The sequence below is a fragment of the Chlorocebus sabaeus genome, chromosome 4 (assembly GCF_047675955.1).
Source record: "Chlorocebus sabaeus isolate Y175 chromosome 4, mChlSab1.0.hap1, whole genome shotgun sequence".
Taxonomy (NCBI): Eukaryota; Metazoa; Chordata; class Mammalia; order Primates; family Cercopithecidae; genus Chlorocebus; species Chlorocebus sabaeus.
Genome location: NC_132907.1, coordinates 6,541,728 through 6,557,916, shown reverse-complemented (window position 1 = coordinate 6,557,916; position 16,189 = coordinate 6,541,728). Strand labels below are relative to the sequence as shown.

The following is a 16,189-nucleotide window of genomic DNA, read 5'->3' as shown; positions in this document are numbered from 1 at the left end:
TTTGCAAGAAAAATCTTCTCTTCTCTGGGTGTACTTAGTTTTGTTAAGAACTTCTTAAGGCACTTTTTGCAAATGATAGAAGTAGAATGCCTTCGACCTCCTGATTTCTAAACTCTTTAACTTGTATGCTGCCATTTTGAGGGACATTGTTTATGAGAGAAAATATAAAGATCAGTTTCCATACTTCAATAATATATTTTGAAAAGTTTTTGCCCAATTATTAAAATGGAACAAATTATTTCTGTTCATAACTATCAAATTTCTTTATTAATTATCCTATGGTGATTTGTTAATACGTAACTGAAAAACTTTGTAATTTATATTTTATTAAGCTTCAAGAAGTGAAGCTATCACTCTTTATATTAATTTCTTTTTGTCTTATACTAAATAGTGACAATTTTTTTGACTGGGGAACTATCACAGATGTCTTGTCCTAGTAAACTGAGAATGTTTTCTGTATTGAAAAATAGTATTTCTTCTACAGGAATGAGTCAAGAACATCTGTTAAAAGGTTTGGGTAGAAATCTTGAGAGACTCTTCACCTTCAGTTTTCATAGTTAGGCTTTATTTGTTTGTTGATTTGTTTGTTTTTAAGTGTTGCAACTCCTTTAAGGTGCCACTTAACCTGTTCGTTCTAGAATGATTTCTGGAGATTCGAATAAAATATGAGTAAAAGTTAGAAAATACATATTTTAAAATGCTATCAATGTTCCTGCTATCGATGCTGCTGTGGGAAGAAAAGCTTTCTTTGAGTAGAGACATGGAAAATTAACAATTTAACTTTCATTATTCTGAAAGCTTATAAATATATTCTGTGTCAAAAGCATGTTAGTTAAATCTTTGCTAAAATATTTTCTAAATAAAGGCCCTCAGATTTTTGGCCTGGTGATCAAAATAATTGTGTCAGATCGCTTTAATTGAATAAGAAATTCTTGCACAATTCATTGGGAGAATGCCCTGGCCCCTTTGTCTCCACTAGGCTTGCTGCAGTTCTCCACAGGGCTGCCTCCTCAGCCTGAGGACACAATGACCCTGCCTGCAAGCAGTGTTCCACATATCACCGTGCAGGAGGAAGATGGAGAAATCAGGTTATTGGTCATCCGTGCACAGGGACTTCTGGGAAGGGTGACTGTGGAATTTAGAACAGTGTCCTTGACAGCATTCAGTCCTGAGGATTACCAGGTAATTCACTGAGTCCTTTTGAAGTTGTATTTGCACTTGTAAAACAGACATAATCCTTCTCTGGAAAGGATTTACACTGTACCTGGAACATGGTGACTCATGCCTGTAATCCTAGCACTTTGCGAGGCCAAGGTGAGAGGATTGCTTGAGGCCAAGAGTTGTTGACCAGCGTGGGCAAGGTAGCAAGTCACTTTCTCTACAAAAACAGAAAAAAAAAAAATTAGCTGGGTGTGGTGGTGCATACCTGTTGTCCTAGCTACTCTGGCGGCTGAGGTAAGAGGATTGCTTGAGCCTAGGAGTTCAAGGCTGCAGTGAGCTATGATCCCATCACTGAGCTCCAGCGTTGGTGACATTGTGAGACTCTGTCTCTAAAAAATAAAATAAAATAAAAAAGAGAAAGAAAAAAAGATAATCTACTTTATCTAATTGGAGAACATTTATTTAGAATTTACGTTGAACACTATTCATACACACTGAAGTGTTTTCAATTTTGTGTTTTACTTGTCTTCTTAGTATTTATAATAATTTGGGATATAACAAACATTCTGATTTTACAAATTCGTATACAGAATGATTGTAATCTATTCGTATACAGAATGATTGTAATCTAACGGATCAATCTTTTATATTTCAGAATGTTGCTGGCACATTAGAATTTCAACCAGGAGAAAGATATAAATACATTTCTGTAAACATCACTGATAATTCTATTCCTGAACTGGAAAAATCTTTTAAAGTTGAGTTGTTAAATTTGGAAGGAGGAGGTAAGGCTGGTGATGCAAAAATATTAAATATTTGCTTGTCTCCCCATGCTGATGACAATAGATTCCTTTAGGGAATTATGTTCCTTTGAATTAATCTTACTTAAATAAATGAATAAATTATTAGTTTTTGCAGAAAGAAGCCTGAAAGTTAATAATTGCTTAAGATACATAATAATGTATACCATAATATATGTGGTAATATAATCTATATGAATCATTTTTGATTGATAATTCCTTTCTTGGTAAAAAGAAAATCCTCCTGTTTACATACACTTTTAGTATTAGTCTTATAAATTAATATTCAACTCATAGTTTCACATTGATATACTTTCGCTATGAAGTTTGGTTAATTCTGAGTAATATCTCTGTTTATTATATGGACAGCATGTTTGTGCTGGTTTTTTCCCCGCTTATTATTACCCACTGATATTTTACTAGAAGAGATATACTTTTAGAATGAAATGTGTAAGTGTACTAAGTCACCAAATTACAGATTTCATTCATGGTAGGTTCCCGTAAGATCACCTCTCTCTTTTCCGTTTTTTGCTATAGATCTGCTAGGTCAGTCTACAGATATAACACTGTAAAATCTAGTCCTTTTGGATGATCTATTATCAGTTGATTATTAATAAAAGAAGTCAACAATGCCTTAACTTCAGTTCTGCTTTTCAGAAAGCTGTGATTATCAAGGGTTATTGGAATCAAACTTATTTCATGACAAAACTCATCTGTACTAAGTGAGGCTATTGATAATATGTATCCCAATTAGATGCAATACTTCTTTGCAAAAGTGTTAATGTGTTTATCAGGTGCTACTGGGAGTGTTATGGAATACGTACGATATGCATTGTATTACCTTTATAAGTACAAGAAATTGAGAGATGATATGGTGTTCATCAGAACAGTCCCTTTCATTACAAAACCTGGTATCATTATCTGATTATTATTATTTATTATTTTGATGAAGAAAGCTATAGTATATAAGCCATCCAAAGGAAAAATTGGTATGACTGAGATATTAAAATTGTCTTTATGTATAAAGTCGGTATTTGGGGTAAATATGCAAAAATTTTTCTTTCCTATGTTCCCAAATCTCAGGTGAGAGCAAGGAGACCAAGCCAGTATTTGGGAGCAGGGAAATGGTTAAGCATTGTTGAGCTTGGTTGAATGCACAAAACAGTAGAAATGTGCTATCTAGTAGGTGGCATATAAAAATACCAGCTTTTCTTGTCTTCCAGAGACAAGTCCTTGCATCTCCAAATCACCATTTGCATTACTAAAAAGGTTACTATAAAATATTTGAAAAGTTGCCCTTTGTATCCCTTATAGCTAAAAATCCTTATGTAACAGAAAGAGAAAATGTTAGTCACCATTAGCTAATACTGATTAGTAATTGTACATGAGATGTTATTGAGATGATAAAAATACTTATGATTATATGACCACTTATAGTGATACTTGTTGTATTATTGAGAAACTTCTCCCCATATCTCTAGAATATGCATTGTTATATATTAATTGGACTTGAATACTCACTAGAAAACCAACCTTGCAGTTTCGTAGGAAGCAATAGTGGCAGAGATCTGATTTATCCCTCAGTGAGTTGGGATTGGAGGAAAAGGAATTTATACAATGACCTCTACTCCTGGACTCATATGTAGGGACTGTCTAACATGTCAAGTAGCTTATAGAGCTAAATTCTTTGGCGAGTCAAGGACTTATTTCATGCTTTTTAACTATAAAACTGATGAAACTGATGATTCTACATAAGGTAGCCACAACCTGAATAGACGTCTTACGCTAGCCAAAGTATATATGGTGTTGAACTTCTTTTTTTATGACTTCTGGATAATGTGGGAGCAAAGCCATGTACCAGATATTTGCTGGAAATCCTTTTTGCCTTTTGGATCTGTGTGATGACTTCAGGTTCCTCGTGCCATACATTCTCATGTCTGGTATATCCCAATCTTATTGACAGGCAAAACACAGGGCAAAAGGAGAAGAGAGGGCAGATCTTAAACTAGCATGTCAATCAAGGATATTGGTAGAAGCATATATGTATGGATGTGGCTTTGCTATTTTTACTCTCCTTTTCTTCTATTGTTATCATCACTGCCCTTCCTATCTTCTTTGTTTGCAAACATTTGGTAAAATAATGGTTGGGGTACAAGATGTATTAGAGGGGAAGGTATAACCATTTTCTCTTTATTATTGCCAAAGTACTTTATATTTTATATTTTTATAATATTATTTATTTTCCATTATTTTATTTGATCTTTACAATTCTTTAGTCCATTTCGTGCTGCTATAACACAGTACCACAGACTGGGCAATTTATAAGCAATAGAAGTTTACATGGCTCGTGGTTCTCGAGGCTGAAAAGTCCAATATTGGGGGACTGCATCTTGTAAGGCATTCTTGATACATCATAACGGAGTGGAAGGCTCCACATGGTCAGAGAATGCATATGAGAGGGCAAGAGAGGGCTGAACTTGCTTTTACAAGAAATCCATCCTTGCAATAATGAACCCACTCCTGGGATAACAACATTAATTTATTCATGAGGGGAGAGGTGTCATGACCTGATCACCCCTTAAAGTTCCCAATTCTCAAAATGGTTGCATTTATGATTAATTTCCAACACGCGAACTTTGGGGAACACATTCAAACCATAGCAACAACATATCTATAAAAGACAGCACCTTTCATAGGTGAGGAGACTGAGATACCAAGAAGTTTTGTGACTTGCTGAAATTTTTACAGCTGGCATCTTTCACAACCAGGAAAGCAGAATTTTTAGATGGCTTGTCTAGGACTCTTTCCACAATGCCGGTGGCCAGAGGGTGATCAAGTTTGAGAATGGTAAATAATTGTGGTGGGGATTTGAATGTGTGGATAGAAGGAAAGGTTAGATGCATTTCCCAATATGGAACTGGTTGTTGCAAATGGTGAGGTGGTTATCATAGGCATATTAGGCCTAAGCGTATGATTACATAATCAGATAAATATATTTTAAATATCTAAGATATTAGAAAATAATTTACATTGCTGCAAAAAAAGTGAAAATTTAAAAATAATACTAGATTGGCAGAAATGGGAAGTAACAATTACAGTCTACATGGAGTATTTCATGAAACTGTGAATGAAATTTTGATAATTTGATAGCTTGACTGGTGCTATAATTTTGCTATTTAAAATGATCCATTTCCTGTGGAAGAAAGCATGTTATTGGGTTAATACTACTGCATTTTCCTCTTTGCTTGATATGTTTTAAGACCTCTCAATTTTCTCATTGTGTCAATGTGTGTTGTGTGGGTTGTGTCTCTGTGTCTTCTTGTGAAGTAGCTGAACTCTTTAGGGTTGATGGAAGTGGTAGTGGTGATGGGGACATGGAATTCCTCCTTCCAACTATTCACAAACATGGTAAGCAGCTTTTCTAAGGTCCTTTACTATTATACGTTTTTATTTTAACTTCTCGTTTTAGAGACAATACTGACCACTTATTGACACCTACTATGTGTAGGTCCTTTACATATTTTGTCTCATTAACTGTCACAGCAACTTTATGAAGTATAATTTACTTCATGTTGTAGTCACCCAGCTAGAAAGGGATCAAGTCAGAATCACATCCTTTTCTGCTTCCAAAACCCAGACTCTCCTTCCTGTATGAACGTAATGCAGTTTCCTGATTCTAATTGTGATAGAAATTTCACTTGAATGTCATTGGTAAAAATGATTGTTTGGAAACATTTTACATAGCGTCAAATACCTAAAAAGAGGTCAATAGAAAATTTGTATTTTCATTTTAAATACATCACACTTATTCTCTGTACAAAAAGAACTATGAATCGTTATATGTAAAATTTAATCAAAACAAATGGGGAGTAATCCCAGCACTTTGGGAGGCCAAGGCGGGCTGATCTCCTGAGCTCAGGAGTTCAAGACCAGCCTGACCAACATAATGAAACCCTGTTTCTACTAAAAATACAAAAATTAGCCAGGTGTGGTGGCATGTACCTGTAATACCAGTTATTCGGGAGGCTGAGGCAAAAGTATCTCTGGAACCCAGGAGGCGGAGGTTGAGTGAACCAAGATTGTGCCACTGCGCTCCAGGCTGGGTGGCAGAGCAAGACTCTGTTCTCAAAGAAAAAAAAAAAGAAAGAAAAAAACAAATGGGAAAAAGAAATTAGGAAGAAAATAAATGGAAGGATAGTTGGCAATTAATGAGGGTGATATTGAAAAGAGGATGCCTTTTGAAGTAGATTTATATACAAACATGATTCAGCTTTTTACCTCAAATATTTTTTCATATGTGAAAAGCATACTTAGAATATTTGTTTCTTGAAGAAGAGCATTTTCTAATCCTCAAATCCTTCTTTTTTCACAGTGTCAGATTTCATATTTTAGTGTCAGAACTCAATGATTTCACCCCCTTCATTCCTATCTTCCATCAATGCCTAATGCAATCTCTGTAGTTAATTACTCTATTACTTTTAGAATTGTTCGTTTTCTAGTCTGCAGACATTAATGCAACACAAAATTTGAACAGTCTTTTTAGGAAAAAATTAAATGCTGCTTTAGATCTTGGCATCTTTTTAGCTGCATAATGGGACTATTTAGGATCAGGAGAGAGAGATTTATAGCATCATCCCATGATGAAAAAATAGGCCTAGAATTCATGCACATTGGAAACCAAGAATCTGTTCAGCCAGAATGACTAAAATCATAGGGAAACTACTTATTATTTCATGAAGGTAAGAGTCATTTTGGCTCAAGTTCTTTTGAGGTCAGCAAAGGTCGTGGGAGACCTTCCTCATATACTCAGTGTGGAAGAATGTTCTCTTTCATAGAGAAGAAAAAGAAAAACAAGTTTTCCTTATTCATCTCCAAGTGCTTATGCAGCACTTGTACATCACGTTGGTGCCAAAGTAGAGAAAGGTCATAAAAGCATGAATATGTGTGGCACCCATTTGTGTCTGCCTTTCTTTCTAAAACAAATTAGAATGTACTCAATGAATGTACAGACTCTTTTCAAAAAGTTGTTCCTTGGCTTTTCCTTTGGTTTGTAAATTACTCATTAACATTTTTTTTTTTTCTATTTGTTGGAACTTGTTTATGCAGCCAGTCTAGGAGTGGCTTCCCAAATTCTAGTGACAATTGCAGCCTCTGACCATGCTCATGGCGTATTTGAATTTAGCCCTGAGTCACTCTTTGTCAGTGGAACTGAACCAGAAGATGGGTATAGCACTGTTATATTAAACGTGAGTACCTTTTCTTCCTTCATTCCTAGATATTTTCTGTTGTTTTAAAAACTGTACTATGTTATGAAAGTGTGTTTTATGTTTTCCTTTTTTTGTGTAGGCCGAGGGGAATGAGCCTGTTGGCACAGGCAATACAAATTGGTGATCAAACAGTGATTTGGCATTTATTTTTGTCTTTAGTGTTGCGCATGGAGTCATTGTTTAATTCTGAGGATCCTTGACCCTTTAAGGAATATAATGGAGCTGTACTACAAGTATTTATCTTACATAGATTTTTGTGTTTGTTCAGATGGGCTGTGGTAACAAACATCTGTAAAATATCAATGGCTGGTACAAGAAAGATTTGTTTTTGTTTTTCTTTCTTTTTTTTTTTTCTTTTTTGGAGACGGAGTTTCACTCTTGTTGCCCAGTGGAGTGCAATGGTGTGATCTCAGTTCACCACAACCTGCGCCTCCTGGGTTCAAGCAATTCTCCTGCCTTAGCCTCCCAAGTAGCTGGGATTACAGGCATGCGCCACCACGCCCGGCTGATTTTGTATTTTTAGTAGAGACAGGGTTTCTCCATGTTGGTCATGCTGGTCTAAAACTCCCAACCTCAGGTGATCCACTTGCCTTGGCCTCTCAAAGTGCTGGAAAAGATTTGTTTTTCATTCACAGTATGTATATGTCCAACTTAAGTTAGCAAGGGGCTCTGATTATTAGACACTTTAGGTACCAAGGCTGTATCTCAGCAGGTGCTTTTATCTTGTTGGTGGAGGGAAATGTGGATGTGAAGAACAGCATACCAGCTCTTATAGCTTCTTTCTGGAAGTGATTTACGTCATTTCTACTTAACTTCCTTGGTCAAAGCAGGTCTCCTGGCTGTGCCTAATGTCAGTGGATGAAGTGCAGTCCTATCCTGTCTCTCTCCCATAAGGAAAGACAATCTAAAACATGGGTGAACTGGCAATAATAATAACTCTATATGATATATGTGTGTGTTTGTATGGCTACTCTGCTTTGTTCCAGTAGAAATTAAGAAGGATTCATTGTTCAGTGACTCACAGCAACTAGCTACTTGCTCAGCTTCCATATGAATAATGAAGAAATATCACTCAAACATATCCTTCTGTACTACTATGGCAGATTTTCAATAAACTATTGTGCAATAAATTGAACAGCCTTAGAAAGGATAACTAATGACTCAGGAAGGATTTAAAAAAAGCCTTAAGGGAAAGGATCAACTTTTATAAAATTACTGTCTCTAATTTTATTTTGATGTAACCATCATATTTCAAGAACAAATAAAAAGTACTCTTAGTTGGGATTTACTTGGATACATTTTTAAGCTTTTCATTGTTAACATATAAATTTTTAGGCTTTTCATTTTTAACATATTATTGACAGAAGCATATCTTCCTTCTGAAATGTATTTTCTTATACTTTGGGTCAAATATGTTTTTTGGTGAGTTTGTTTGCATAATATATTGAAGATAAAAGTAAATGTGATTTGTTTTAAAATGAGTTTTACAGCTCACTTTTTAGAAAACACCATTTATATATAACTTGCAATGAAATATATACCATTTTTGCAGCGATTGTGAAAACTTTTATGAGTGTGCCTAAATGTAATTCATTGTTAATCACATTTGATTTGTTGGGGATAAAATAAAAGATACACAAAAGATAGTTATAATTTGAATAGAAGCTACATTTTTTCGTCAATGTATACTTTCACGCAACAATCACTTTGAAATTTTTATTTCAACTGCTTTTTATTTATTTATTTTTTAAGAGATAGAGTCTTGCTGTGTTTTCCAGACTGAAGTGTGGTGGCACCATCATAGCTGAGTGTAACCTTGAAGTCCTGGGCTTCAGTAACCCTCCTGTCTCTATCTCCTGAATAACTGGAACTATAGGCATGTGCCACTGCACTCGGCACAGTCACTTTTTAAATATCCTCCATTTATAAGACTCTCTGTGGGCCTTCAAAGATGGATAGTATATGACCCCTGCCTGTAGTAGTCTTGTAGTCTGGAGAAGAACTTATATAAAATAAAATTGTGCTGCTATCATTAGTATATTTGTAAGCCTCTAAGTAACTGGCTTCAATTTCTCTTTTAATAGATTTTAATATTAAATATTTTGTAGGTTATAAGACATCATGGAACTCTGTCTCCAGTGACTTTGCATTGGAACATAGACTCTGATCCTGATGGTGATCTTGCCTTCACCTCTGGCAACATCACATTTGAGATTGGACAGACCAGCGCCAATATCACTGTGGAGATATTGCCTGACGAAGACCCAGAACTGGATAAGGCATTCTCTGTGTCAATCCTCAGTGTTTCCAGTGGTTCTTTGGGAGCTCATGTTAATGCCACATTAACAGTTTTGGCTAGTGATGATCCACATGGGGTATTCATTTTTTCTGAGAAAAACAGACCTGTTAAAGTTGAGGAAGCAACCCAGAACATCACACTATCAATAATAAGGTTGAAAGGCCTCATGGGAAAAGTCCTTGTCTCATATGCAACACTAGATGATATGGAAAAACCACCTTATTTTCCGCCTAATTTAGCGAGAGCAACTCAAGGAAGAGACTATATACCAGCTTCTGGATTTGCTCTTTTTCGAGCTAATCAGAGTGAGGCAACAATAGCTATTTCAATTTTGGATGATGATGAGCCAGAAAGGTCCGAATCTGTCTTTATCGAACTACTCAACTCTACTTTAATGGCAAAAGTACAGAGTCGTTCAAGTAAGTATCCCTTAGTGTGTTGTTATTATTAGCCATCAGAATCCTGAAACAATCAATTTTAAATTTTATTTAATAGAGAATTCTATAAAAAAATAGTAAACTCTAACTTTGAAAGTGTCCTCTTTCAACAGTTTACCTGTAAGGCAACTGGAAGCCAGACACATTTTTTCTTCGAGATTATGTTTTAAAAGTCAGTAGAAAGTAGGACGGGAACTTTAAAATTATCTAGCACACTCTATTATGACAGGGTTGATGTAGTCTTGAGGCTGACTCTGATTTCTGGATGAGTGGATTCGTCCACTGGGGTTGCTGTAACAAACTGCCATAAACTGGTTGGCTTAGAAACAACAGAAATTTTTCCTTATAGTTCTGGAGACTGGGAAGTGCCACGATTAAGGTGCCAGCAGATTCAGTGTCTGGTGAGAGTCTGCTTCCTGGGTCTTGTGGAGGGTTGAGGGGTCTCTGTCTCTCTCAGGCCTCTTTTACATGGGCACTAACCCCGTTTACAAGGGTCTCGCCTCCTTAACCTAATCACCTTCAAGGGCTCCACCTCTTAATACTATCACCACAGGGATTAGGATTCAAACATATGAATTTTGAGGTAGGAGGACTTCAGACCATAGAAACAAAGTAGTTCAGTGACAATATTAATTAAGAATGGCAGTGCAGAACAGGTTTGTCAGGGAAGAAAGCCAAGCGGTTAAAGAGGCAGTAATTTAGAGTATGATGATTTGCGGCTGGTTTTTGAGGTCAAGGAACTAAATTAGTTTCCTTCTCAGTCTTGTAACTGAAATGCTGTTTTGTTTTAATGGCATAGTGAACTAATTAGAAGAGCATCATTCTGTAGATTTCATGGTTATCTGTTGTAATATTATGTAAAGTGATGATTAATTATACTCTAATGATTTTTTCCTTTTTGATAACTTTTCAACACATTAAAATATTTCTGTAGGTAACTGTTCTTTTGTTATAAATTCTGTAATAAAAATTTCTCAGAATGTAAGCTACAATAGAGCAGGGACATTCCATTTAGTTTATTTTTGAATCCTGAATGTCTAGATTAATGCTGGTGCATATTAAACAATACATATTCTTAAATATAAATAGTAGGGCCGGGCGCGGTGGTTCACGCCTGTCATCCTAGCACTTTGGGAGGCTGAGGCAGGTGGATTGCCTGAGCTCAGGAGTTCCAGATCAGCCTGGGCAACATGGTGAAACCCCATCTCTACTAAAATACAAAAGAAATTAGCTGGGCATGGCAGCGTGTGCCTGTGGTCCCAACTACTCGGGGGGCTGAGGCAGGAGAATTTCTTGAACTCAGGAGGTGGAGATTGTGGTGAGCCGAGATGGCATCACTGCACTCCAGCACTCCAGCCTGGGTGATAGAGTGAGACTCCATCTCTATAAATAAATAAATTAGTTAAATAAATAGTAGAGGGAAAACCCCAAATGAGAGTCCTGTTTGGCTGATGGAATCTTGCTGAGATTTTTTGATAACTTTTGGCCAGTTCTTAGAATTTTGATAGCTTTCTGTGTTCTCTTTGGATCTTCTGTCTTTCAGTTCCAAATTCTCCACGTCTTGGGCCTAAGGTAGAAACTGTTGCACAACTAATTATCATTGCCAATGATGATGCATTTGGAACTCTTCAGCTCTCAGCGCCAATTGTCCGAGTGGCAGAAAATCATGTTGGACCCATTATCAATGTGACTAGAACAGGAGGAGCATTTGCAGATGTCTCTGTGAAATTTAAAGCTGTGCCAATAACTGCAATCGCTGGTAAGAAAAGACATCTAAAAAGCAGTACCTACAGAGGGACATATGCACAGAGGGACATGTATCCTTGATTAACAAAACCTCCCGAAGTTGCAATTAGCATAATCAACTAGAAAACTAGAAATACTCTTGTGTCTTTCTCAAGGGACAAATCTAGAGTCTTTTTTTTTTGTTTGATTTTTTGGTTTTTGTCTGTTTTTGAGATGGAGTCTCACTTGATTTTACAATTTTGTTTTGTTTTGTTTTGTTTTGAGATTGAGTCTTGCTCTGTCACCTAGGCTGGAGTGCAGTGGTGTGACCTCGGCTCACTACAACGTCCACCTCCCGGGTCCAAGCGATTCTCCTGCCTCAGCCTCCTGGGTAGCTGGGACTACAGGCGTGTGCCACCATGCCCAGCTAATTTTTGTATTTTTAGTAGAGATGGCGTTTTACCATGTTGGCCAGGATGGCCTCGATCTGTGACCTCATGATCCGCCCTCCTCGGCCTCCCAAAGTGCTGGTAGAGTTTTTATATATTTATGACATTAAACTTGTAGATGTAGCAAAAAGTTTTGGCTAAATTATCTATGAATTTAAAAGGTCGATATGCACAAATCAATGAAAAATAAACTGAGGAAAACACTGGTTTTCTCTGAATGTACTCCTCGTTTTTGAAAGGGATTCACTTGTAAATGACTACTGAGGAATGCAGGGAAAATGGGCAGCTTCATGCTTTCAGTGCTTGGCAACAGCCTTGTCTCTGGATCCCTTTATCTTGCTTGCTTATTTATTTGTGAAGAGCAAGGAAGAGGCAATAGTTAGTATTAACTATTTCATGTATAAAAAATGACTTCCTTGCCAGATGTATGTATTAGAAGACTGCCTACTTTGATAGTTCTGTCCCAGCATCCAGAGGGAGATTTGACTGAGAACTATTCAATTAGAATCTTTCTAGTGTGCTCTCAGAGGAACAGGAATGTGAGTGGGTGGGATACTGTGCTTGATTTTAAAAAATAAATCATCTGGACATACTACTTGCTTGAAAAGACAATAAACCAGGCCCATCTAATACCTAACTGGTGTAGGCTGGGGTAGCTCCTAGGAGTACCTGGCTGCCTGTAGAGGGCCTCACACACTGACAGATGGTGGGGTTTGGTCAGTGTTCTAAGAAATTAGCTCTCAGTCTTCACACGGAGCACCCCTCCTTTCCCCACCCACTTTTTTTTTTTTTTCCTCCTGCCATCCTGAGCAGTACTCAGTAGCAGCTTTCAATCTATGCAAGAAAGTCTTTTCATGTCCAGCTGCATCATTGATGATGCTAGCGTTCCCCTATCTGTGCAATGGTGTAATTTATCTCTCCAGTGACATTACAATTCTAGTTCTGTTCTTTCTTCTAAAAGTACATCTTTTTTTCTTGTAGTTAAGAGGGGCTATCTTGTAATGAATGATTCTCTCTCTATTTATATGTATAAATAGACCAAATATGTATACATCTTTCTCAAAGTGAAGGAATGAACTTGAACACCCCTAGGAAGTCTTTTTCATTGTTTTGTGATATTATCAAACCCATTTTTCTACTGAGAGGCGTAAAAGTCTTCTTGCTTAGAATAAATGTAGTCAATATCCTCAAAAAAGTATTTCCAAGTAGATCCGTAAAGTTTGATACCTAATAGTTTTTCCCTAGTATATGGAATGTTTGTGATCATATTTTAGAAGCCTTCGCATTTTACTTTTGGTCTTTTCAGGTGAAGATTATAGTATAGCTTCATCAGATGTGGTCTTGCTAGAAGGGGAAACCAGTAAAGCTGTGCCAATATATGTCATTAATGATATCTATCCTGAACTGGAAGAATCTTTTCTTGTGCAACTGCTGAATGAAACAACGGGAGGAGCCAGACTAGGGGCTTTGACAGAGGCAGTCATTATTATTGAGGCCTCTGATGACCCCTATGGATTATTTGGTATGAAGACTAATTTGTGTCTCTCTTTGACTTGTCTGTATGCATAGATCGTAGATAATGATCTTTTCTTTACTTTTAGAGACTCAGAATTGATCTGATCATGTTTTCTTTCTTAACCTGCTGTTACTGACATATAGGACATCTGTGCACAGTCATTGGCAGTGGTTAGTGATTGTTTTAAAAAGAAATTAAATCAGTCTCTTAGCATATATGGAAAAGTCACAGACTATTGGCTTTAGGGTGTGACCTGGCTCCTATATGTGTTTTGTGAGTCTTAGGCAATTCTTTAGAGAAATAATTTAATTTATAGAAATTCACACAAAAATTTGGATTTCTGGGCTTTCTTGATAAATAGGAAATCTGGCAATACCAAATTCCCTTTCCTGCATAACGTCAGTCATGGGAACCAAATAGTAATTGCCCCTCTGGAGCAGGCTTGCACTGTGCAATCAGCTTCTGTGCTCACTGGACCTGTCACTCATGTCTGGTATAGACTTGAGCCCTATGGGCCTTGTGGTTTCTACTTCTATCACAGTGAAAACTAATTTGAAAAATTTGGCAGGGCAGACCAATTTGTATCACAGCATGTTACTCTGGTTTTTGTGGGTTATAGCTACTTAGATTGCTTAGGGGTAAAGAGAATCCACTATAGAATGGTGCTTGGTTAACTGTTATCTCTGTTTCACTTTGTATTTGAAGTGAACTCTGCTCTGTCTACCCTTCAGGTTTTCAGATTACTAAACTTATTGTAGAGGAACCTGAGTTTAACTCAGTGAAGGTAAACCTGCCAATAATTCGAAATTCTGGGACACTCGGCAATGTTACTGTTCAGTGGGTTGCCACCATTAATGGACAGCTTGCTACTGGCGACCTGCGAGTTGTCTCAGGTAATGTGACCTTTGCCCCTGGGGAAACCATTCAAACCTTGTTGTTAGAGGTCCTGGCTGACGACGTTCCGGAGATTGAAGAGGTGAGAGGAATGGCTAGTATAGAATGACACTGTAAATCATACCTTATCTATAGTGACTAGAATAGATGGCCGTTGTGACATTTTGGAGAGGATGTCAAATAAATTATTCCTGCAAGAATGTTCAAACCATGCTAGTGTGAAAGTGATCCTTACAGTTGACAAAAGCAGAAATATTCTAGAAATAGATTGTATATGTATGCCAGTTTACTACTATAAGACTTCTTTGTAAAATTATATTGCATTGTTCAACATTTTGGTTAAAAGGTTAAATGACACACACACACACACACACATATCTGTCATAATTTATAATACATTTGTTCTGTATAAACTCTTTTTTCTTTTTTTTTGTTTGAGATGGAGTTTCACACTTGTTGCCCAGGCTGGAGGGCAGTGTGGCACAATATCGGCTCACTGCAACCTATGCTTCCTGGGTTTAAGGGATTCTCCTGTCTCAGCATTCCGAGTAGTTGGGATTACAGGAGCACACCACCATGCCTGGCTAATTTTTGTATTTTTAGTAGAGACGGAGTTTCACCGTGTTGGCTAGGCTGGTCTCGAACTCCTGACCTCAGGTGATCCACCTGCCTCGGCCTCCCAAAGTACTGGGATTGCAGGCATGAGCCAACGCACCTGGCCTGTTCTGTATAAACTCTTAACTTATTTTATACTCCCTTTTGGCTTGGGTGTGAGCCAGTCAATCTTAAGTATTACTGTGGTTTTTCATTCATTTGTTCATTCATTCATTCATTCATTCACTTATTCTTCAACCATTGTTGAGAATTTACTATATGAAAAATACTATGCGAAATACATCTTCCTGATATTTCTTTTTCATGATGAAGCAGGAAGGTAGCAAATATAAGTACAGTATCAGTGGAAAAGTTAATCACTAACATATATTGGCTGAAGATAATTTTATTGTATGAAATTCAAGTATTAATATTTACATATCAAAATTACTTTGGATAGCATTTATTCTTTAATAGTATAAAATTTTATAGAAGTTCATAAAATTTATTTTGAATGCTAATTGTGCCATTTTTCACTTCTAAAATATTAGATATTCATTAGCACATAAACATTTCTGTTTTTGTCTCTGTAAATTTAGGTGGCATTACAGTATGTTTTTGTTTTAAATTTTGTCAAATAGTTTTATTTTAGATAATGTGGGAAGTAAAGCATAGTGTATTAACTCTCCATTAAAATGTATATTTCAGATTTTTTTAAAAAGGGTATAGGATGTAAAAGTCCTATTATTGAAATGGTAACCATAAACAGGGATATTAAAATTGAGTCACATGATTATTTAATGATATTAAGGAGTTTAAACAGCCTGTATGTCCTATATGTAACTAGGTTCTATTATTAAATGTTGATGATGGGTTATTCTGTTACGTGCTGGGTTTGTAAGTGTAATTGGGGGAGTTTCTTTTAGTCCATTTATATTTCATTCCATTTTGTTCTTATACTTGTATATATATGTTTGATTTTTTCCCTTGAATCATTTTTATTCTAATTTCAGAACTGTGATGCTGTTAAGGAAGTTTTCACTGTAT

The 16,189-nt window shown here is 36.5% G+C and overlaps 1 protein-coding gene across 12 annotated transcripts in view; it reads left to right on the top strand.

Moving 5' to 3' along the window:
• ADGRV1 (adhesion G protein-coupled receptor V1) overlaps positions 1 to 16,189 on the top strand; it is a 584,631-nt gene that overhangs the window by 108,111 nt on the left and 460,331 nt on the right. For 10 of the 12 annotated variants that reach the window (XR_494199.3, XM_073014617.1, XM_007978103.3 and 7 more), the window contains 8 exons: positions 980 to 1,182; positions 1,817 to 1,946; positions 5,289 to 5,369; positions 7,068 to 7,207; positions 9,337 to 9,946; positions 11,508 to 11,723; positions 13,445 to 13,660; positions 14,386 to 14,630. Coding sequence is in view for 11 of the 12 variants with exons in the window: in XM_073014617.1 (XP_072870718.1) it covers positions 980 to 1,182; positions 1,817 to 1,946; positions 5,289 to 5,369; positions 7,068 to 7,207; positions 9,337 to 9,946; positions 11,508 to 11,723; positions 13,445 to 13,660; positions 14,386 to 14,630 (1,841 nt within the window). In the remaining variant the exon portion in view is untranslated. The remainder of the gene's footprint in view (positions 1 to 979; positions 1,183 to 1,816; positions 1,947 to 5,288; positions 5,370 to 7,067; positions 7,208 to 9,336; positions 9,947 to 11,507; positions 11,724 to 13,444; positions 13,661 to 14,385; positions 14,631 to 16,189) is intronic. The other 2 variants (XM_007978088.3, XM_073014615.1) reach the window with 2 other exon arrangements.